Source organism: Falco naumanni, chromosome 1 (assembly GCF_017639655.2).
Source record: "Falco naumanni isolate bFalNau1 chromosome 1, bFalNau1.pat, whole genome shotgun sequence".
NCBI classification, from domain to species: Eukaryota; Metazoa; Chordata; class Aves; order Falconiformes; family Falconidae; genus Falco; species Falco naumanni.
Window position 1 is genome coordinate 96,823,168 of NC_054054.1, and position 24,053 is coordinate 96,847,220.

The window sequence follows — 24,053 nt, forward strand, 5'->3', positions numbered from 1 at the left end:
CAGAGCAGCTTTGATGGCCAGTGCTGCGATGGGACGAGCAGGCACAGAGGAGGCAGGAGCAGCTGGCGACTGCCTGCTGACAATGCTCATGCAGCGAGGCACCGTCGGCATTTACCAAGGAAGCACGTTACGGTGCAGCAGGGCTGTGAGCTGCAACGTGGCTTTTGGGTCTCTCCAGAGCCCCCTGGGGTGCAGCCCAGTGTCAGGCTCTCCTGCAGCCACCGGCCCGGGTTTGCTTTGCCGTGCCCTGCTCCCCAATAAGTGACACCGACTGTGCTGGGGGAAGCTTCTCACCCCAGACAGGGCTCTGGGCAGGTCCCTCGGGGTCCTCAGTGCCTCTGGGGGACAGCATCTGGCCACGGGCCAGTGCACCCCACAGACAGGCTCCTTGCGGGACGTGGGAATGGCTTCAGCCCCTCCAAGAGCTACAGATGCTGTAGCAAAGCTCACGAGATCCTGAGGCAGGGTGCTGTGGGGCCCAGGAGGATTCCTGCAGGGCAGCCCCATGCTGGGAAAGCTGCACAGTGCCCAAGACGTTGCAGGTGAGGGTCTGATGTCTGAATAAACGGTTCTGCCATACCACCTGACTTGCCCCCGTCTTGCAGGTTGCATCCCACCTTGGCCCGAGAGCCTGGGGATGCTCTCATAATGTTTTTGGACAGTCCCATCCTGCACAGGGTGCTAGGGATGAAGGCAACACCTTCCCATCTGATTCCTCTCCTCTCCCCTGCTCCACCCAACCATCCAAACCAGAGACCCTGACCACGGCCCCGGCCCCAGCGCGCCCCTGGCTGCCAGCAAAGCCGCCTCCGAGGCAGCATCATGTCATGTCCCACATGAGCCAGAGGGAAATCCAGCCAGGCTGCAGGCAGGCGGGGTGGGAAGGGAGAGGAACGACGCTGGAAGCAAAGACGCGAGGCTGGCCTGTTGCACTTCGTCAGCCTTTCCCCAAATAGCTCCTGACTCCCAGCCACGGCAGCACAAACCCCCGGCGCCTGTCCTAAAAAGGCAGAGGATTACGACTTACCCTCGTAGGACAGCACGTGGCCTTTCTTCCCTTCATAGATGACATGTCCTTTGGGCACGGCATCCTCTCTTGCCTTCTCTGCTCTGCTGGGGCTGTCTTCTCCGATTATCCTGGTAATGGTTCCTTTGTACAGCACTTCTGCCGGGGTGCCCTTGGAAAGCCACCAAGATCCATATTTAACAGTGTCACAAGCAATTAAGCCAGCGTGCACGCAGGGACAGGCTGTTCCCCGCGGAAGGCCGAGCACAGGGAGAGCGCGCCCGGCCTCCGCTTCCTGGCGCAGCCAACAGCGAGGGACTTGCAGCTTAATTATTGATGAGGACGATAACGAGGAGCGGTAAAAAGCTACGTGATCTGTGTGAGGCTGCTGGGAAGAGGCAGGGGGGTGAGGACAGCACAGACCCCCAAAGCAGCAAGTCTCCCACCCTGCGCGTTTCAGAGTAAGCTACCTGGCTCGCTTCCACCCCACAGGTCTGGGGGAACAGGGCTGGTGTCCCCCTGGGGACACCCCGGTGACAGCAAAGGGCTGCTCGAGCATTAGCTTTTTGCCTGCAGCCTGTTTCCCCAGCTGGGTACAGGAGCCACGGAGATGTCCTGCGCGCCCAGGGCACATCTGCTGGCAGTGAGCGGGACCTTCGGAGAGCTGCCTGTGCACGGCGGCCGGCGGCACGGGAGACTGGTCCTGGGGCAGGTCAGGGAGCGAAACCTGCTGGTTCGCCCTCCAACAGGAATAGCAGCGGGCTCCTGACGCAAACGGTGTGAACTCAAACCTCACTCTCCCTGGAGGCACACATGGACAGAGCTCACAGCCACCTGCCCCTCCCTGAATCCCCCTCCAAACACCGAGCTGGATGTCCTGGAGGAGGTTGCTGGTGTAAATTTACAACCCTCTGCCATCACAACCTGTCGGTGCCAACTGGGAACAGCCACCGTGGGGTGACGGTCCCCCACCCCATCGGTGCTATCAGAGCGAAGCTCTTGATTTGACACCTGCCTACCCTGCTCACGTAACCCCACCAGCCCCCAGGATGGATGCTTGGGAGAAGCCTTGGGGAAGTGACATCCCAGCCAGCTTTGCTGGCACTTCCAGGTTGTGCCAGGGCAGGCTATTTCCCCCTGCCAGCCTGGAGATGCCCCTGCTCTGTACCAAGCCCTCTGAGCACCAGCGGTCCCCAAAACCCCACCACAGCTGCCGGGACATGCCAGCACGCAGGTTGAGCGCTCTGATCTCTTGCCCTCGCAGTACACCCAGCAACAGCTCTCCCAGCCCCAGGTAAGTCATCTTCCTTCCGCGGACGTGCTCAGTGGGGATTTGAAAGCATGTGACAACAGATGGCTTCAGAGCAGAGAACATATATTCAAGATCTGCCTTCTGTGAACTGGATGACTAATCCGAGATCAAGTATCAGCTCCGGTACCAGGAGCTGCTGCTGGAACTGGGGGTTCCTTCCCCCGATGGGAGCAGAGGGATGTAGGCTGCTAGGCCAGCAGGAGCGGCAGGTAACACCTTGTGTCTGGGCTTGGTACCTTCATCCCAAGCCAAAGAAAGGAATCTAGATGGATTTATTAGCTGGATGCAAAACAGTGTCTCAACAAACTCTGCCCACCTCCCGAACTCTGGCACGTGGTGCTCAAGAGCCTTCTTGCCCACCGCTGCTGGCCACAGCTGCTGCAGGGCATCTGAGAGGGTGCAGCACGTGTTTGCTCTGATGGGTTTTTTACAGTCCCCGAGCATCTGCTCCTGGCAGCTGTTGGATGCGGGGCACCAGGCAAATTAAGCCTTTGCTCTGGGCCAGGATTCAGGTTTAGGTCACCAGGGCCAAAAGGAACACGGCTGTCCCCCTTGAAGGAGGCAGGCAAAAATCTGGGCATGAGTAGCTTTAAATATCTGAATGATGGCCAGATAAAATCCCCACAGGAAACAGATATTACTATTTTTTTTAATGCTCCCTGCTCTGTTACCAGATGAGCAATAACTCACACTGCAAAAAGCTATCGCCCGCTTGCCAGCTGCTCTTCCGAAGATGGATGGTGGAGATTAAGGCCAAAGTATCTTCCTGCTCAGGAGAGCCTTTGGGCAGGACCCCCAGCACAGCATGCTCAGCCCTGGCAGCACCCCTCGCTATCTTACATGCACCTCACAGCCTTCTCCTTTCCTCTGCCTGCCCGGGGCCCTCTGCCCATCTCCTCCTCTCTGCTCCACTTTCTTGCACTGGCAAGGTTATTTTCCCAGAGCCATTTAAAGCTGCTTTCACCTCTGTTCCTGACAGCTACGAAAAGCAAAGCAGGGTTTAGATACGCTGTAAGGCTTTGCATCGCTGCTTGTCAAGCTCTGCTCTTCTGCAGGCTCAGCTCACGGGACAGGGCTCATGCCATCCCAAGGAGAGGCTGGTTGCAAAGCTCTGGCTGCACACCTCCCTGAGGGGCTTCACAGGATGGGAGCATCACAGCCCCGCACTGCTCAGCCCCATGCTGCGCACCCCGCAATCCCCCGGTCCCCACATCCACCACCGCAAGCTGCAGCTGCCAGCACCCAGGAAGCAAAACCCACTGGAGACGTGGGACCTACATGTGTGATGGACCCTCGGTAGGTGATGGGCGACTCCGGAGGGGGTCTGGATGTGGGTGTTCCCTTGGTGATGCTCCCTCCTGAGGCAGAGCTGAGGGAAGTACCTGTCGGACACAAAGGCAGTGAGTTGGGGGCTGGATTTGCTCTTCAGCACAAAACCTCCTGTGGGGCTGAGACTAAGTGCAGGATTCGACCCGATCTCTAGCAAGCTGAGGTACGGGAGGGGAAGCCCACCAAGAGACATCAGCATCAAACCCTGTGCCTTGCGCATCCCTTCCCACCTTGTCCCCCAAGGGACCCAGCACCATGTGCATGGGGCTGGGAGGGAAAAAAACGGGTATTTTGATGCTTTCAGCTCCCTGCTGCCTTCGTGGAGGGGCCAGGCAGATTTAGGGGCCAGGGAGAAAGCCCAGCTTGTCTCAGCCTCTCCTGATGTGCTCAGAGCAGATCTCCGGCGAGATACAGCTTGAGGTGGTCTGAGTTCACTTGCTTGTATCTGCCCTGGGTGGGAGCAGGCCCACCGCATCGAGCTCCTGACTGCCTTACTTGGGGGGTTTCACAAACCAGAATTTGCACCTAAAAGCAATAGCTTTGAATTTGGTTTTTTCATGCCTAGCTAATAGGGAAATAAACACGGGAGGGCTACATATAAATGAAATGTGGTCCCTGCCCAGATGCAGCAGCAACAGTGAAGAGTCTGAAAAAAAATATTAATGGTATTTAAACAGGTCTTGCTTTGTCTTAAGCAACAGATTTTTGGGTGCTGCTTGAACGCGTATCTCCACAAGAGTCAACGCCCAAGGGCCAGATTTGGGGAGTTGGCTAGAAACGTTCGGACACTGTACAGACCCATCTGCCACCCTGCTGGCAATGCTGGAGAAAAGGGGTGAGGAGCCCCCTCTGGCTGGGCACAACCCCAGCAAGCAAACCTGCAGTCATCAGGCAGCTGCAGGTGGCACGGCGTCGGCCAGGCTGGGCAGTGCCAGCACCCCTCCCCTCCCGCAGCCCCCAGCGCCTCACCCCGCAGGATGGAGCCCTCCTGGGATGGCTGCAGAACCAGACTTTCTGGCTGGCTGGCCTGGCTTCTAGGAGAAAGTTGTTCCTGCTTTACTCCAGGAAAAGGCACTGGAAAACATTAACCACGTATCAGCGCAGGTGCAGGGCAGGGGGCCACAGCCCTCGGCCGCTCGAGGCTCCCATCTCTGCCAGCCCCTGTGGCACTGCCCCGGCGCCTTTGCTGTCCCCACCGCTGCGGGACGGGCTTCACCGGTGACGTGGCCGGCAGCTGGACACACAAAGATCCTTTGCTCTGGCACTGCTGGGTGCTGCCCATGCCAGCACGGGAGCTAGTGTTGAAAACGCCAGTGCTGGTTTGTACCACCCACACGCGGTGGGAAATCGTGCCCGTATCCCTCCCCCCTCAGACCTGGTCCCTCACCCATTCCCTCCTGCTACTAAGAAATGCTTCCCAATCTGCAGACTAAACACTTTCTTTGTTCACTTCAGGCCATTTACTCTTTATCCTACCGGCCCGGGGAGCGGCAATATATTTCCTTCCTTCAATCGCAGTATTAGCCGGAGGGTATTTATAGGCTGGGATGTGTCCCTGACCGAGTTGCTGCTTCCCTATCCTGCACAAATTTAGCTCCCTGTGTCTCTGCCCTCCTGACAGACTAATCCTTTCATCCTCTTAGCAGGTCTCTCTGCGCTCCCTTGCCGTGTCCTGTGCTCCTCCTTTCCCCTACGCCACCTGCAAGCTCACTCCCCCCTGCTCTTAGAGCACGTGAGAAATCACTTGCCTCCCAATTCCTTACCCAGTTTCTTGGGATCCATGGTCAGTGGCAGGCCCATAGTGATGGAGCCGACGGGGACCTTGGCATGCTCGGAGCTGTAGGGCGTGTGGAGCTGGATGGGCATTCCCTGCAGAGCAAAGAGGAGCCGTCAGGAGTGGCCGTCAGTGCCTCGCGTGGCATCTCCACGGCTCACACCCAGCACCCTACCTGGGAAATGGAGCCGACAGGTCTCTCCAGCACGGAGGGGTGCTTGGTGGAGGAGATGAGGGGAGGAGGGTTGGAGATGCTCGCTAGTCTCTGCAGCCCCGAGCGAGAGCTCTCATGCAGGTTTAGCGGGATGGGGTGTCCTGTGCAGAAAACGTAAGTGTTATCAAGACGGAGGGAGAGCAGTGGCTGCAGCCATCAGAAAGAAAAGGGGCAAGGGAGGGAGCAGGGGCTGGATGTGGTGAACTGACTGGCTGTCAGCCTGTACCAGGACCCAAGACACACGACTGTTTTGGAAAGGACTGGAACAGTTTAAATCACTGCCTGGTCCCCTCTGCAGCCAGAGGACGTGCTGTGCCAGACGTGTCTGCCCTCCAGCCGGAGCAGGACAGCGCAGCGGGGGACAAACCCTGCCTGCCTTTGCACGACAGCGGCGCAGGGAGTGCCCACACTGTTCTGCGACAAACCACGTCCCTACAGCTGCCCTGGCCAGAGCTGGCGGACCAGCCTGGCCCCTCTCGGACCGCTTCATGCCAGGCCAAAGCATGGTGTTAGCAGGTTTCTGCTGAATCCTCTTCTCTTACCCCCCAAAAAGCTGCACTGACTTAAGAGCATGACGTGTGACACTCAGCCCCAGCTAAGGACAGGGGGCACACGCCATGCAGTTGGTGGCTTTTACTTGCCTGGTGGGTTATACTGGAACAAGTGGGGCTCCGCCTGGGGAGAGGTTTTTATCACATCCCGGGAGTAGGACAGGACGGGGGGCCAGCACGAGGCGGCCGTCGGCTCGGCGCTCAGCTTCTGAGCCTCTGCGATGGACGAGAAATGCACGGACTTTTCTGCAAGGGAACAGAAAGCAACGAGCTCGTTCAGTGCCCCGCGCCCGCCAGCGGCCCTGGCGGGCACGGGCAGGGATGCCCGAGCCAGCTCCCTGCATGGCAAGTGGCTTCAGTTGGGTCCAACCTGGCCACGAGATGAGGGCTGAATTCTCCAGCCAAACTAAAAAGAATAAGCCTCAGTGTCACTGCCTGGATTTGACAGCATTTATGTCACTCGGATGCTTAAAGCACAGCAGGGAGGACGGATGTCTGGGCTGGGGACTCTGCTGGCGCTCACTGCCAGTCGGGACCCCCACGGACATCCCACCCCACTCAGAGAGACGGCGCTCGGTGTGCAGCACTCCTCATCAGGGCTTGGCTACGTGCAAACTGCTCCTGGACGCCTCCCGCCTGTGCCCACAGCTCCGCACCAGCCACCACGGCAGGGCTGGGGGGATTAATGATGATCCTGCCTGACCCTTCACTGAGGTTAAAGACAAGAGGCACCAATGCTGGCATCCCTCTGGTGTGTGGGGGACATCCAGCAGGCACCAGCTTGCTGGTGACAACATGGTCTGTGCTGTGTAGCTGAGCACAGGGTGCCGGGGGAGGGACCACCACACAGCAGCACATCGGGAACGCGCTCATCCCCACATCACATCGTGATGTGAAAGCTCCGCCACTCTCAAAGGACAGCTGCTGGCTATACACCATTTGTAGGCTGCGGGAAGCAGCCAGAAATGACAGCATCAGCTTCTTGGACAGCAAGGGAATAATGTGCCGACGTTCTCCAAACACCTGGGACACCCATGCTGTATGAGACTGTCAAAGGCAAATGAAGATCAAGATAAGCTCTGCAGGACAGCCAGATGCCTCTGCGGGGAGCTGGGCAGCTTGCTGCTCCTCTGCAAGGCACCAGGGCTGGGGGCAGGAGAGCTTCCCAAAATTATCTGGCTTGGGGTACACTGGATGCCAGGCTGGGTTCACCCTGGCTATAAAAAGGTTGATGGGAGGCCAAGAAGTACTTAATTATGGAGGAGCCATGCTGGGGATGCCTGAGCCCTGCCACGCTCTGCAGGGTGCCAGGGAAAAGAGAGGCTTCATCTGCACCAGCTCCAGCCCAAGTGCATCCTCCTCAGGCTTTGCTGAGCAGACGGATGAGACAGCCTTTTCTGGATGGATTAGAGGCAGGATTGGTAGGATTTGCTTGTAATCGATAAACACTTAATTTTGTACTGCCCTTCTTCCCCAGACCCACCTGCGTAACGTCCACACTGACCAGAAATTAGAAACTGGGCAGTAAACAATAGCAATCACAAAGGAACCCAGCCTTTAACCATCAATTTTTGATAAAAATAGATGCCTGAATCCCGCTAAGCCTAATAATAGGGCAAGCAGATTATCAGAGGCCCAATTTAATGAGGCTTTACTGCATTATCGTTATTAATGCTCAGTGTGCTCCGAAGCTGGGAGATTATTCTTGTCCCCTTCAGTGAGAGAAGAAATCCATTACTGGCGCATGGAGGTGTCCAGGCACTCACACCTCTGCAGCCTGCTGGGGCCAGACCTCGGCTGCAGCCTCTTCTCTTCCCACGCTGGATCCCAGAGAGGATCTCTTTGTCCTGCCAGTACGGGGGAATCCAGGCACATCCTCCAGAGCGACAGAGAGTCCTTGGCACGTCCACACTCCCTGGTTTTCTGCTCTTCAGCTCAGCCTCACTCAGCTCTGCTCACGCTGGGACAAATGGCACTGGGATGTCCTGGCTGAAGATGCTCTCCAGCGCCAAGGCACCGACAGTCAAAGCTACGTGCACCCTGGATGGCTCTTGGGGAGCCCCGTCCCCCGCCCCTGCCTGCGGGAGCCGTCCCCTCCCCCGTGTGCCTCTCCCAGCTGGTGAAACGCAGCCAGTTCCTAATTGCCCCCACATTAGAGGGTGGCTATAACTCAGCCAGCTTTTGATAAAATAGCACTTACGTGGGGAAGAGAGAGTTCCTATTACCGTTTATCAAACCCCTGGAATGGGAGTGAAGGAGTCAGAGTTTATATGATCCGTCATCCAAATTAATGCTCTTGGCTCCCCATCGCCTACAAAGGCCAAATGAAACACAACTAAATCAACACAAAACATACCGCTGGCTTTCAAACTGCCGAGCGATAACCGAAGATATGCCCGACGGCGACTCGGCAATGGGAAAAGGGATCCGTCTGCCTGTCAGTGAGATGCAGGCAGGGCTGCCTGCCTCTGCCCAGCCCCGCGATTAGCAGCTCCTCTTGGAAGGGAGGGCAGCGCTCAGGAAGGTACGGCTCCGGCTCCGCTCGGCTGGCCGCCCTCCAAGCCGATACGGCCCCAGCCAGCGGCTGCGAGGCAGCCAGTGCCTCAGCCAGGATGCGTGCAAGGCTTGGCTTTGAAGTGGATCCAGAGCGGTGAGAAGGACGTTGGATCTCTGGAGCAGCTGCAAGAGTTCAAGCTCTCTTACGGAGCAGGGGAGGAGCGGGACTACCTGCCCTGGGGGCGCTGGCCCCTTGCTAGGAGGTGCAGAGGGCTGCGCTCCCGAGGGCTCCGCAGGCTGCGCTGGAGTCGCTCACTTAACGCCAGGCCCGTGTAGAGGTGGTGTGGCAGCACCATGCCCGCAGCCTGGATGCCTGCTGCTTCACCGGGATGCCTCGGAGAGCAGGGGAGGGAAGGGACGTACACAGGTTTGCCAGGACTAGCTGGCTATCTCCCCACTAACCCCTGACCCACAGCCAGGACGTGCTCCAAGATGCAGAGACAGCACTGAGCCGCTACATCAGTCCGTACCCATACTGAAATCACAACTCTGGGGGACTCGATTTCTCCCCTTAAGGTGACGCATCACAAACCTGCTAGTTTTCAAATAGGAGATGCCTTCCCATCGTGAACAGAGAAGAGCAGCCTATGATTCCCTAAGGTCCACGTGCAACCCAGACCCAGCGTGGTACCCGGCGCGCATGCACAGCTATGCAGGGTTTGGCTGCCACACAGCTGGAGCCCAAGACCTGCTGAGATGTTTGCAGAGGTACAAGGAGGCGTAATTAGTTTCATTAACCTGGAAGATTCAGAGCGCTACAGAGGTGTGAGAGGAGAGAATAAAGTGCTTCGTATCAGTGCTTTGCAGAGAACAAAGCCATAAAAAACCCACCTGGGTAAGGGACCCTGCATTTAATAACGGTACGAACACGTTGCAGAACGGCATAGTTAATCTCCAACCCCTAAAGCCCGCCTTGTACCTAACACACACATACCTGCCTCACCTCCTCATCCTCCTGCAGCCAGGAGGAAGCTGGAGCTCATACCGGGACACCGGCGATGCAGAGCTCCTGGTCTGAGCGCTGCCTGTGCCACCCAGCTCATCAGCAAGCTGAGCCGCACAAGACCAGATCTGCACAGGATGACAGCACAGCAAGGGATCCTGGCACAGCAAGGGATCCCAGCACAGCAAGGGATCCCACCCACCTGCCTGCTGGGGGGGAAGAGCTGGAGGGGAGCTGTTCCGGCTGGGCAGCAAACATGAGGACGGGAGCAGCTGGAGATGGGACTCCACAGGTGGAAACACCATGACTCATGGGGGGCAGCTCCCCTTTCTTTCAAGGTGAGCAGTCACCTTCCTTGCTTGCATGCAAAACATTCTGGAGGTGCAAGGCACTCAGGGCACTGTTTATTGTTCAATAAAATTTCGGCCAAGTGCCAGCAACCAACTCTTCTTGCAAGCACATTGTTCTGTCCAGAGGGACGTGACAGCTTGAAGAATAAATACCTGGCCCTGGACACTGCAGAGCAGGCTGCTAAGATCCTGGCTGCCGGACGCTGAATTAGCGCAGCGATTTTCCAGCAAAGATCACAGCCCAGGTCCAGTGCAGATCTGCCTGGTCAATGTAGTCTTATCCACCTCCCCCCCCCATGCATAAGCAGGTAATTTTTGCAGCTGCACCCATCCCTGTGCAGGATCCAGCACTGGGGGACATCCCACCCACCCAGCTCCTCTGATGGTGCCACTGGTGACAGCATCTCATCTTCACAGGCAACTGACTGCAGGCTGGCTACGAGGGGCAGGGAAACACTCTGAACTGGAACAGACTCCGATGCTCAGATTAAAAACACATTTAGATGATGGTGTCATCAGGACTTCTCGTCTCTCCTTAACCTTGATCCCCAGGTGCTCAAGCTAATAATGTTTCAGATGCTCTATGGTGGGAAACTCTGAATTGCTCATTAGGCAGCCAAACCACATCAGAGCTATTCCGGGGAGAAAGCACTGGGAATCTTTACAGGAACCTTTGGACTCCGAGTCACAGTATTAGCATTGATTTTAAATGAAATAATGGTCCCTGCTGAGCATTAAAAGCATTCTTTATAGAAAGCCAGCAAGGTAGAAAAGAGCCATTGTACCCAGAGCCCTGGCATGCCTCCAGGCCCCTTTGCTCTCAAGTGAATGGCAGAGACGCTAATAAAGGCAATCTTCACCTCCTCGGCGCTCGGCAGTGGCCTGGTGTTTGCTGTAGGCTCAATGAGACATGATGTACTGTCTAATGAACATGGGAAATTAGCCATGCCTCTCTCGTCCCGCTTCAAGATGCTATTAAAGAGCTTTCAAGGGTCGAAGCGAGCTTTCACCTCAGAGGAGGAAAGCTGCTGGCTGCACACAGCGGCACACACGGGCACTCCTGTGGGGATGGGGACGCACCGACACGCGCACAGCCCCTACCTTCCTTGTCACCAACAGCGGGGCTCCTGCTCTTTCCCCTGGGGCTGCTGCTTGGCTGCTGCTGCTCCTTCTCAGCCTGCTGCTGCTGGGACTGCGACAGCTTGCTCGGGGGCACGTCCTCCCGGGCAGACTCGTGGGCTTTCGTGATCTGCTGCTGGTAGAGGGCCAAGGCGTGGGGAGGCACCTGAGGCTTCACGCTTCCACTCTGCAGTATCCCCTCCGAGAAACCTTCGGAAATCTGCATAGGGAGAAGAATTGGGGATGCTGGTCACATGCTGTTGATATCCATAACAGATTTGGAGACCTCAAGGTGTTACAAGAAGCACCTGCCCCACGCTATTACCACGAGTCTTATCAGCCCAAACAGGGCTCCAAAGCTCACCAGCCACAGGAGAGTGAAAAAGCCCACAACAAAGAGTCTCAGTTCCGTGCTGGTAATGCTATAGGAGAGCCTCAGAAATCCCTTGTTTAAAAACCTCTAATCTATAGTTAAGTGCTTGTAGCTTTTGCCAGAAGTTACATTACAGCAGCCACATCTTGAGCTGTAACGTGGGAAACTGGAAAAGCATCAGGAACGGGTCCTCCCTGAGCACTCGAAACCTGAATGCAGGGATGTCCCCCCTGCCTCCCCTGCGCTACTGCCCAGGAGCCACCAGCCTCAGAGAACACATTCTTTCAGTACACAGCTACTGGGTAGCCAAAAAGGGGGACCAAGCAGAGCTTGTGGGTGAGAAAAAGCATAAATCCTTCTTAGGTAGTAACCCTCAAGCGCACGAGATGGAGAGAAGTGCAGGGATGGGAAAGTGCATGCTTGCTTTTTAAAGCAATGTGAGGCAGCAGTCATGTGGCAGCAAGAAGCTTTTTCTGTCCAGACCTCCCACAACTTTCTGATAAAAGAGCTCAAGGGACATCCAAACGCTGCTGGCAGAGCTGCTGCAGCGGCTGGGACCATGCTCTGCACCTTGCCTGCTGGGGGGCTCGCACGCCCCGGGCGCAGCGCTCAGCAGCCCGATGCACGCCATGCCGGGGATGCAGCCCGAGGGGAGAGCATGCACGAGGCGCATGTCAGCGTGCTCCCGGCCCCGGCCCTCGCTGCTGGGGTACTCACAATGGGAGGGATGGCAGCAGCGCGCTGCTTCAGCTGCTTCAGGTCCAGCGGCTTCTGCGGCGAGGAGTTCAGCCTGGCGTCGCTGGTGGTGTTGAGCAGGCTGGGCCGGGGGGACAGCAACCTGGACGCAAAACACGCACGTCAGCCAGGCTCTGCCAGGGGCGAGCTCCACGTCCCATCGCTCCCCCGCACCCTGCATCCCTGTTTTACGCTGTTGAGCCTAGAGGACATCCCCGTCATCAGAGAGGAGCGTGCCAGACCCCTGCTCGCTGCTGGGATTCTGGGCTCTTGAACACATTGTGCACTTGGGCTCCTGGCCCTGCAAACTGCTGCCCTGCCCCCAAACCAGGTTAGATGGCAACCAGCGCTCCAAAGATCTCGGCATCCACCATCAGGATGCTCGTCCGACAGGAGGCTGCGCAGCGGGAAGATCTGCAGTGCTGCCCACAGCATGGGGGACCCGCAGCCACTGACTGGGGAGGTCTCTTGGCTTTGACCTTGGTGGGCTGTACGTGTCCCCAAGTCATTTTGGTCTACAAGGGCAGGCACAGAGGGGAACAAACACAACCCGGGCCCAGCCAGCAACCGGGGCAGCTCTGCCATGGGATGAAAAGGCCAAGGGGAGGCAGAGAGCAGGATGGGATTCAAATCCTGCTTTCCAAAGACAACCCCCATGGGGCTCCAAGTTCAAACAAGACCACTACATCTGGCTCAACAGGCTCTTGAGCCCTCTTTCCCTCATCCCCTACACAATTTCTAGGAAATCTGCTGATGTCCAGAATAGACCCAAGGGAAAACCAGAGCCTGGAGCTGGGAATTACAGAGCAGGGTGACCAGTTCAACTTCATTTGTGCATCCTGCTACTCTCCAGAGCTCACACATGGTGCTTGCCTGGTGCTGGGGATCAGCCTCGTGCTTCCCTTCAACAACTGCCTTTTATCAAGGTGCTAAAGCCTGGGCCAGCAACCCGTTCACGCGGCTGGGACACTCGATCACTGGAAAGATGAGGCTGGATTTGGTGCACCCTTGCCGCTTACTCTTCCCCTTGGCTCTTTGAGTTGCGTGGCAGACACTCAGCCCGCCGCATCGAGCCCCTGTGCCAATGGTGCGAGGTGGGCACCTCCATGGTGCCACCATAACAGGGTGGGGATGGAGGCATGTGAAGCCCATGGTGTGTCCAGCGCCTGAGCTCGTGCTGAGACCCCGGGGGCCACATCTCTCCAGGCCATCTCCGCTTTCTCTCCCTCCTGACTCCCATTTGCTGAAGCCAGTTCATAGTTTTCAAGCTTTACAGCTTGATTTGTTTATTTTAGCTGTTATTTCACTGCTCTCTTCAGCCTATAAATTTCAAGGTCATTCCATGCTCACCCTTGGCTGAATAAACAAGTGTGGCGGGGCCATGTGCGGGGAATAAACTCATCCTGGTGCTGGGACTGCCCCAGCCCTCGCTCCACACAGTGCCCAGCACCTGAGAGGAAAGGGACCCACCTCCAGACCAGGACCAGGGTGCTCTGGTTAGGCACCCAGGGGAGACCAGGCAGGATTATTCTGAGCTGCTCTCTGAATAATCACGATGTCTGTCCGTGGAGCCATGTGGGTGTTGTGGAGCTGTGCCGTTGGGAACATGGACAGCGCTCCCAGAAGGGTGCAACACCCCAAAGTCTGCTGAGACACATGGATCAGCCACCCCAGCAGCCCCCCAGCGTACTCATGGCACTCATGGAGATGCATTTAAGCACCCTTATGGTCCCTTTAAGCCCACTTAAGATCCTCAGGTTTCCTTAAAGCTCTCCAGGATCCTGATGCTTAGGAAGCTAGAGTCAGTATTAAATTCATCAATATGCAAATTGTGTAATTGATTATGTCGCTCCCAGCAGAACTTGTACCGGACCCAGGGCGATCTGTTGGGTGCTTTGCTCTGGAAGTCACCGGATGAACAACCCTCAGCATCTCGTACCCACCTGCTGCCAACCTGGGACCTCCCAACCCAACCACCAGTCCCTAAACAGGGGTGATGGTGTTGGGAGGGATGGGAAAAGGGTTTGAGCAGGAAGGGGTGGGCACGCACATGGCTGAGCCTCGGGGGTGTGGAAATGTCCCCTCCCAGGCGCAAAGCTCTGGGGTGACCAGGACACCGCATCTATGAAACTCCCAAACTCCTCCAACCTGCTGAGATGGGGACCAGTTTCACTGCCAGACAGCCAACACACGGACACGTGACCCAGTCAAATCCAATTCCTTGCACACACAGTGGCTGTAAAAAGATGATGGCTACCAGATTTCCCCAATGGGCTTCCCTAAGCCAGGGCCACAGCATCAATGCAGCGCTGGCCCAAGCACAGCCCTCACCTCGTGCATCCCTGTCTGGCGTGACCTCCCGCTGAACCGCAGTACTGGCAGTGCTATTGCAGCACATGCTGCATGGAACCACAGACAATCAGCTGCCTTCTCCAGCTTTGATGAGTTAAGGCTGCCGCCTCCTTATCCTGGACTTGCCTTTGCTGGTGTGAACTGCAGAAGGACGCAAAAAAGGCTGCCCCGACATCTCACACCAACCCTGCTCCCCTTCCCTCTCACCACGGGGACACCCTAGCCACCCTCCGGGAGATGCCATGGACAGCTTGATGCTTTTACAAGCGCAGGGAAGAGCACCCACGCCCCACCGGCGCTGGGTGGGCGGGCGAGCATCGGGTGATGCGGTGACGGGGTGGCTCACGCGGCATCTCAGCAGCCTCGTCCTGCTCATCGCGAGTCACGCTGCGGCAGTGGGGCTGCAGTAACCGCCTGCGAGCGAGCAGCCCTCCACCGGTGGGAAACGCGAAGGAGAAAAATTCCAGTGGGGACAGGCACAGAGTCCCCAGCCGGAGCACAACAGCGCTGAGACCTCGGAGCTGGCTGGGGACCAGCACTGTGGGTGCTCGCGAGGCTCCCGTGCTGGGCAGCGGCAGCACTGGCATCAGCCGCAGCCTCCCTGTGCTGGCAGGCTCTGCTGTCACCCACGCTGCATCGCCACACCGGGGAAGAGGAGTGGCCCGGGAGCTGTGGGATGCCTCTTTAATGTTTCGTATTCCTAGAAGCTGGTAACTGTTTGACAAGCAAGATAGGTGCTGACTCAGCGAGGAGCTGGGGATGAAAAAGTCATTCCCAAGACGACTTGCTCCTTTGGTGCTGGGAAGTTGGTACAAGCCACTGCTGTCCTGTTTTCGGTTGGGTTAATCTTAAACTTGAGGAGTGCAGCCCCACTGGCCTCACTCTCCCTTGCTGGGAAGCTTTCTCCTGTCTGGGAAGGAGGGGAGGGTGGGGAGGGGTGGTGCTGGACTCTGTCCACCGCCGGAGAGGAGCACCGCAGCCAAGAGGCCTCAGCCCTGCCATGGGGCTGGGGCCAGCGGCATCTACGCCACCCCTCGCCATCGTCAGCGCTGCTTCCAGCTGCTTGGCAGCCAGAGGGACTGAACCCCCAGGGTGGCCGGGTGGCGCGGAGGATGCTCCCGCACAAGCAGCACTCACCCACTGGCTCCTGCATCAACCACAGGCAAAGTGCAGAGGCCCTCAGGAGCAGTGGAGATGCATGGCAGCTCCTTACCACCTCATCCCGCTGCTTTGCTTGGTTGTTTTTTTAACTAGCTCCATCCACTGCCCTGCGCACAGCCCGCTCAGTACCCGTCTCACTGCCAAACTGCCCCCTGCAAGCCCATGGGATGGATGTGGGATGTAGGATGCTGGATGTGGGATGCCAGCTTCCAGTCCCAGCCCAGCTCTGAGGTGGGGAGGGACTGCTGTCCCTGTGTGTGACGGCAGGGTGGACCCAGCAGTTCCACCTGGCCCAGGAGCAGGTGCCATTAGAAAAATCAGTGCTACGAAGATGCATGTATTCATACATACTCTTTAAAAACCAGGAAACCCTCTCCCCATTTGTGAGGCTGTTGGGTGGGGAGCGCTCCGTGGGAAAAGCTGGGAGGAGAGCAGGACAGTTCTCCAAGGGGGCGGCCAGTGTTTCCCCTCCCTGTGCCAAGAACCATCCATGAGGGTCAGAGGCACCCTTGGCTGCTGGCCCCAGGGGTGGGTGGAGGGCTCAGGATCTCAGCAGCTGAGGTGAAGACCTGGTGGCATGGCCACCACAAGCTTGCACAGCCCCCACCATTATCCTCCCTTTACAGCCAGGGTGGGTAAGTCACCCCTACGGATCCAAGCAGCGTCTCTGCCAAGGGAGCACCTCGCCCCCTCTCTGCACTGGGAACATGTCCCTGATGCAACTTATCTCCTGCCAGCACTGACTTGGACAGAAATCCTTCCCAACCTTAGATGCTGGCAAACCTGCCTGCACCTCTGCACAGCCCCACAGTCCTGCTCCATTGCGTCACCCAGATGGGCTGCCACCAGCCACCGCAGTGGCTCTGCACCCAACACCTGCCCGCGGCCACTGCCAGTAGCGCCTGCACATTGCAACATCGCACTGCTCGCTGCGTCACAACCCCTTGGCAAGTAACTGCCAAAGGGTCATGGCCACGTGGGGACACGGTGGGGCATGTCCCTTCACCTGGGGGAGTGCCTAAGTGGTGATATTCCCAAGGAGGAGCTCACCAAAGCGCACATGGGCACTGTGGCATGCAACGGAGACACTCGTCCGGCCCTTGGGCCGTGCGCTTGCCCACCTCTCTCCCCACTCCTACCTGCTCTTGTCCACCGCATCCTGCTCGTCCATCTCGTCCGCGCTGCAGGTCGCGCTGGAGTCGCTGTCGGGGTTCACCCCGGGGCCTTTACTGCCTTTGTGGCTCTCCTTCTTCTCAGCCTTGGGCGTCCCCTCTGTCCCCACTGTCCCTCCACCGCTGACGCCGCTTTCCGCCTTCTTGTCATTCCCCTTGTCCTTCTCCTGGCTGTCTTCACTCTCCTCCTTCACCTCGCTCTTGCAGGGCTCTTCGCTCACCTTCTCCTCCGGCTCCTCCGTTTTCACCACGTCCACCACCAGGTCCTCCTGCCCCTTCTCCTCGCTGCTGGGCGGCTCGGGAGCTGCCTCCGGCGGAGGGCTGGCGGCAGGAGCGGGATTTGCGGGGGGAGCGGGGGGAGCGTCAGTGGTGGAACGGGGGGGTGTTGGAGCCTCTTCCCACTTGACTGCCGGTTCTGCGCTGGAGTCACCTCCTGGCCCGGGTGGTGCCTTGGCCCCGTTTTCGCCTCCTTCTTTGGCTTCGGGCCTCGGTGAGGGAATGCTCTCAGTGTCGGAGCTGTTATTTACTGCAGCTGAGAAAAGGGAAGAAATAAAAATAAGGATCAGCCCGAGATTCTTGCTTCCCATATCACTGCCTCCACCCCCTCCCTTGGGAGGAGAACGCCCTCGTTCCTCTGAGGGGGAGACGATCCTGGGGCTGGGAGAGCTGCACCGGGATCCCCAGATCCTGAGCCTACCAGCAAAGGGATGCTCTGGGGGCCTCTCTGCTTGCCCAGCACGACGACTGTTGTTAACCCCCACCCAAACACAAAACCACACACCCAAAAGGCTGGAGCCCGAGCGACTGGGAAGCTGGGTTTTAAGGGAAAACCCTGGCTGCTGGCTGGATTTGCAGGACAGGACCTGCTCCCTCCTCACCCTCTCACCCATGGCTCTGGAGCAGCTCTGCTCCCCTGGGACCAAGCGCCTCGCTGGCACCTTGCTCGCTGACTTACGTAGCCTGTGTCCCTGGCTCCTGCCACCCCCGGGGCACCTGGAGACCATCCCAAACCACTGTGCCTGTTTGTTGTTATTTAAGCCGCCAGTGGCAGAAGAAAGGAGGTCAGGGTCAGCGAAAGCAAAGCGCTGGCAGTAGCAAAGTGCTGGCAGTGTGGCGGGACAGGTTAATTATTACATGGGAAGGATCGTTCTCAAACCTGCCACCAACAGCTCCAAGTGAGCTGAAGCGCAAGCGTCCGTGCGCCGCTGCAGATGAAGGTGCTGCAGGGAGGTTGTTTCTATGGCTGGGGGGAGGATTGTTCCCTCCAAACCTCTGCCAGGGCCAGGAGCACTAGGACACTTCCACAGTCCCATCTCAGCATCTCCCCGCCGGGCAGGGCTCTCATGCTCATGCCCGAAGTCTTCCTCACGTGCATCCCTTGCCCTGCCTCTCGCCGTAGCAGTAAAGCTAACTTCGAGATGTGCGCCACAGAGAGACTGTGTCCCATCAGGGCACATCCACCCTTCCTCGGCCGCAAAACATGTCCCACTCATCAGGAGATTCATCCTTCTCCAACTTTTACTTGCTTGCAAGCAAGCAGTGAGGTGTCCCGCCACCCACCTAAGGACGAGCTTTACAGCACATCTGGCCAAACTTGCCCCAACTGCCACTCAGTGCTACTCTGAATGCCACGCCAAGACGCGCCACTCAGGCTTGTCCCTGGAGGTCCCTCCAGATGCTGAAGCCGTGGATCTACACCATAAACCCCCACCAAGTCCTTCCTCCTGCCCCTGGCCAGCCACATGGCTCCCCAACTCCAAGCTACTGCCTGAGCATCCCCAAATGCCACCCTTGTGCCAGAGCCCATCTCGTGCCTAACACCACCTTGGCACTTCTGTGCCCGTGACATTTCATCCCCGCTCTGTTTACACCTTCCTTCAGCTCTGCAGCCCACCCCAGCAGCAGAACAAGAGATGAGGCTTGGAGCGTAAGGCTCAGGAGCGTGTCAAGAGATCTGTCTCTAATCTCAAAACCACATTGTTTCCTCTCAGGCGCTCTTACAAAGAGCAATAACTACCTTTTACTTTGTGCCTCTGAGTCACGTATCACCTCGCACAAAGATTTACCTGGAATCTGCCTCGTAATGAGTCACTTGCAATGATGATTTGAAAAGATTTCCCATTTTGAGTCCCATTAGCCGGGGCGCTAAGGCCAAAAACCAGTGTGGTGCCAGAGTGCTGGTTAAGTTATTAAATTACTTTGACAGAAGTCAAATGGGGCTATTGTTGGAAAATTACGCACATTTTCTCCAAACTCCAAACTGCCGTGCTTTCTAAGCGATAACTAGCTGAAAATTGTCACTTTCAAGTTGTTTCCTTTCTTTGGTATGGCTGGGAAGGAGGAAAACACTGCCTTAAAAGGGAAAGGAGGAGGAAGAGACCCACCAAGATCCATCGGTCTGGCTGGTGGGAGAGCACGGCTTCCCCTGCCTTTGCTGGTAGTGCTGGCCTTGGGGAGCTTCACTGCCTGGGGCGGCGGCAGCTGCAGCACCCTGATGGATGGGGATGGGCACGTGCAAACCTTGCCAGGTTATCCCTCCCTGCACCCGTGATAAGCTCCTTGAGAGCCCACGGTGGTGGCTACCCAACCCTGCTCAGCACGCAGGGACCCTCCTTTGGAGGAAAACACCATAGAATGTGATTTACAAGAGCCCACAAGCATGCCAGGTCCTGGTAAGCTGGGTGCTCTTGGAGAGCACGCTGATGGAAATCAGAAACCAAAGGGCTCCCCAAAATAACCATCCCCCCAGATGGACATGGGAGGAGGGCAGTGATCCAGGGAGCTCCTCCAGAGGCATCCAAAATGCCACGAGTGCCGTGTGCTGCGGGACACCGTCACCTCGGTGTGGCTTTGTGGTGGCAGCCGCAACCCCCTGTGAGCGCTGGCGTTTGCAGCCCCGGAGTGGCTGTGCGCAGTGCCTCTGCCGCAACCATGCAGCAAAGCCGGGAGAGCTGAGCGCATCCCCCCAGCGCAGCCCCCACCCGCCTCACCTTCCGCCTCCTCAGCCATCTCCTCCTCGTTGCCGCTTGTCCCAGACACCTCCATCTCCTCGTCTTCAGCTGCAGGAGGGAAGGCGGCTTCTTCGTTTTGTACGGCGGTGCCTTTTTTCTTCTTCCTCTTGGCATTCCTTTCTTTCTCCTGGGGAAGAGACAGAGGGTGGTGAGAAGGAAAGAAGGGGAGCTGCGTGGGAGCAGAGAGCCCTGGTCCTGCCTGAAGGGCCAAGAGGGATGCTAACACTCTACGGCCCCCACCCCGGGTAAACCCTCTGAATTATCAGCCCTTAGGACCAGCCCCACCTGCTGAAAGCCCAGCAGTGTGGTCTCACCTGGCCACAAAACTCTGACCGCCATGCAACGGCCAGCCTGGCTCCACACGGAGCTCCAGCCCCAGGCAGCAGCGAGCCTCCACTGGAGGGGTGGCACAGCCATGTGGCCAAGGGACACGCGCACACAAGTCACCAGTGCAGGGCTGGCTGCAGCCTGGTGGTCCCATGCCCGCTCATTACACACGTGCGACGTGTCTGCCCTGCGCATTTCCAGCTACGCAAACATGCGTGGCCACCACCTGACGCTCACTGGCAGATAATGACCCCGACGCCACAGATGGCAGGTGCTGCCCAAGGACTTTGACTCCCGTGCTGGGGAGGCCGTTGCCAGTGGGCAGTGGGGACACTCCGTGTGCCACAGCATCCTGAAGGTGAGCTGCCTGGTGCCCCGTCTGCCCTGTCCCCGCTCACCGGGGCATGTGCCGCAGCCACGAGGGCACAGACAGCTGCTCCCTCCCACCGACCTGAAGGAAAAGTCTCGGCTTTGCTATTGTTTCCTGCTCTTGTTGCTTGAGTAAATATTACCAGTAGGAACAGGCCCATCATCTCCGGCTCTCCTTGCAAACCCCACATGAATGACGTGTGTAGGACGTTTATTTACATGGATGAAAAGATAAAGTCGTGGTGGAAACGTTAACTTTGCTGCTGGATCTCTGTGCTGGGAAGAGCTGGTTCCCCCTTACCCCCCCTCCCAACTTTTCAATCCTTTAAAAAACTTCCAGATAAAACAAACAAATATAACTGCTTTTTGCTTGGAAACGCTGCTTGCTCAAAATCTATTTTTATCAAACTGGGCAGGAGACAGGGAAAAAAGGCACTTGACAAAGGGCTGTGTGAAGGCACGGTGAGGCGGTGGGAGGCAGGCAGGGCTCTGCGGTGCCCTCACCCATCCCGGCAGCGGTGGCGATGCCCCAGCACTGCCAGCATTCACACCTCTGCCACGGCAGCGTTCCTGTCTGAAGCAGCAGCTCCCCATCACGCTAACGCAGTGACGAAGCGCCAATGTTACTATGGCAAAGACTTCTCTGCCTCTTACTCACGGGTCTGTGACTCAGCCGCGGGCAGGAGCGGGCTCCTCACCGGGGAATTAGCTGGGAACCAGCCCCTGCCTCAGCACCCTACTTGGCCAGAGCCCGGGGGCCAGCAGCTGCTGGCGGAGTGGAGCAGCGAGCTGCCCCGGTGGCACCAGGGGTCCCCCTCCTAGCAGTCCCCACTGCCGGTATTTAGGGAAAATGATTTGAAATGCAGGCAGCAGATCCTGGCTACACCTAGAGAGACGTTCAGGCCACCACCTCGCCTCTTACAATGCCAACAGCTCCAGCCCCTCATGAGGTCCTGCACCCAAGGAATGAGGTCCCTTACTGCTCTGCCTCCATGAGCAGCCACAGGGTCCCCATGGCCAACATGGGATCCCAACCATCACTGTGGTGGACACGGAAGAGTCTCTGCCTGGGACCAGGCATCTCCCATCGGCACAACGCACTCTCAATCCAGGCAATCACCAGTGAGGCCACAGGAAGGTGCCAGGACCATCTGCTATGGGCACTTTGATGCTTCTTTTGTGCCCCCTCAGCCCATGGGGACTCTGCTCTCTCCCTGTCACCACCAGGTATTTCTGCAGGAGCACCCAGCAGTCGGTGCCACAGGAGCACTCTGCCCCACCAAGCCCACCGAGGACATGTGCTGTGCACAGCGAGGACACCAAACCCTGCAGGAGGGGTCACTCCATGCCTGCTCCTCCGTGCTGCCCGCTCGGGTACCCAGTCCCCTGCCAGACCCATCGTGCTGACTCCCAGCCTGGCAGAGAGGGGCAGTTCCTCCCCCACCCCCCCTCCTGTCATCCCAGGCAGTGGGTACTGCCTCCTGCTGCTCAAATCTACCAGAACCATCTGTCCTGGAGGAGGAGACGGAGATGCCACCAGCCCCCAGGCATGACATCTCTCTGGCCTTCTGCCTCGTGGGCAGCGCAGCCATCCTGACAAAATTTGGCCTCTCCTTGCACCCACCACCTGACTTGGCAGCAACAGCCAAAACAGCTTCCAAACCCCACTACTGACATGCAGCCACCGTTACGGGCACCTCCTGTCAGCATCAGCAGCCTCAGCCTGTCCTAAGAGCAGGCCCGGGCGGTCCCACACTGGTGTGACACAATGATGCTTATCTGAGACCGCATCAGGACAAGGTCTAACCACAGCGTGACTCCTGGGCTCTGCTGTGCAAGCAGCCAGCAGTGACGGGACTGCAGGCAGGACCCTCTGCCACCACGGTGAGGAGGGTTCTCCAACTCGAGAACAAGGCTCTGCACACCAAGGCAAGGCAGATTTGTTCACCCTCCAGAAGAAAAGACCACCAGGATGTCCTCCTGAAGCTCTGGGCAAAGCCAGCACCACCCCAAAAAGCAAGGAACTGAAGAAATGATGCTCAGAGGGGTCCAAAGGATTCGGTCTCCAAGCAGGACCAGGACCAGCACCAGGAGCAGCCCAGGGGATAACTCACCCATCTTTGCTCCACAAGCCAGAACAAGCCCCAGCAGCCACTAGACCAAAGTGACAACCACACCGCAAAGAGGTCCCAGTGAAGGCAGCGCCTCGTCTCCAACCGCTAACAAAAAGAGCAGCTCTGAGGACACCGTGTATCCCATGTCCCGCTTTCCTTAACGCCCAGATTAGAGAGCACAGCATGCAGAAGGTCAGGGATAAGTGACGCTGATGCCTGGGACCCATCCGAGCCGCTCAGCATGACATCAAGCCAAAACACACAGCGGGGCTGATAACGCGAAGCCTCAAGGTGGCCTGACCCTGCCCAACAGGCTGCCTGGCCCAGGGTGCAGCCAGCTGGCAGGGACACCCAGATCCACGGGGGAGCTTGCAGAGGGAGGAAGGTGAGGATCTGCGGCACCCAGCCCCGCTGAGCCAGGACCGCAGTGGGATCCCTCTCCTCCAGCAGGCTGGAGAAGGGCAGTGTGAGCACCAGGCATCTCAGGGGAGAGGGGAAACGGGGCTCTGGGTGCTGACACAGCCCGTGCGCAGCTGCCCGGCCCCTCTGCGCTCTCTCCCCAGGGGAAAACCTCTCCGGTCAAAGGATGGGTCTTCAAATTAAACTCCCAAACACAGCATGTGGGATTTCACGGACTATGCGGGCTCTAGAGAGGTGGAAAAGGCGCGTCACCGTGCCAGATACCTTGTCTGTCGCAACCCAAACCCTTCTCCTTCCTAACGCTGGATGCTCCCCAGATGCTCAGAGGGAGCGTCCCTGCGACCCCACAGCTCCTTGGGCTCTGGCCAGCCAGGGTTTGGCACCCAAGGGGACAAGGGACTGCCAGAACACCCGGCCCCATGCCACCCAGCACTGTCCCAGCATGGGGAATAGGGACATGCTGCTCCACACTACGCTGTGCCACCATTTGGGGACAGAGGGACCTTGCCAGGCTCCGCTTCCCATCCCACACCGGTCACTGCTGCCTGCCCGTCCCTGCAGCTCCTCCGAGCTGCCTGCATGCTGCTGAAACCTGCTGTCACACCTACCTGGAAGAAGAGGCTACAATATTAATGAGCCCCATTTGGGAAACTAATGAGATCTCCTAATTAAGTTTGCTCTCATCAAGCATGAGGAAGAAAAGCAGAGCCACTGCGTTTCCCCGCACACAATCAGCGATAGCTGGTGGTGGGGAGGTCAGGGAACAATCTGGGGATGTCACGGCAAACCTAGGCAATGCCACGCTGCTCGCCACGTGCTTCCTCCGCAGAGGTCACAGCTGACTAGTGGTTACAGGGTGAGATTT

At 57.8% G+C, this 24,053-nt stretch overlaps 1 protein-coding gene across 11 annotated transcripts in view; it reads right to left on the reverse strand.

The window, feature by feature from the left end:
• Positions 1-24,053, reverse strand: part of NCOR2 (nuclear receptor corepressor 2) — a 253,526-nt gene that overhangs the window by 24,828 nt on the left and 204,645 nt on the right. For all 11 annotated transcript variants that reach the window (XM_040611191.1, XM_040611149.1, XM_040611181.1 and 8 more), the window contains 10 exons: positions 19,938-20,085; positions 16,915-17,479; positions 12,245-12,365; positions 11,137-11,374; positions 6,277-6,432; positions 5,597-5,736; positions 5,411-5,516; positions 4,617-4,721; positions 3,597-3,700; positions 1,028-1,178 (listed from right to left, as the gene is read on the reverse strand). In XM_040611191.1, the coding sequence (XP_040467125.1) occupies positions 1,028-1,178; positions 3,597-3,700; positions 4,617-4,721; positions 5,411-5,516; positions 5,597-5,736; positions 6,277-6,432; positions 11,137-11,374; positions 12,245-12,365; positions 16,915-17,479; positions 19,938-20,085 (1,834 nt within the window). The remainder of the gene's footprint in view (positions 1-1,027; positions 1,179-3,596; positions 3,701-4,616; positions 4,722-5,410; positions 5,517-5,596; positions 5,737-6,276; positions 6,433-11,136; positions 11,375-12,244; positions 12,366-16,914; positions 17,480-19,937; positions 20,086-24,053) is intronic.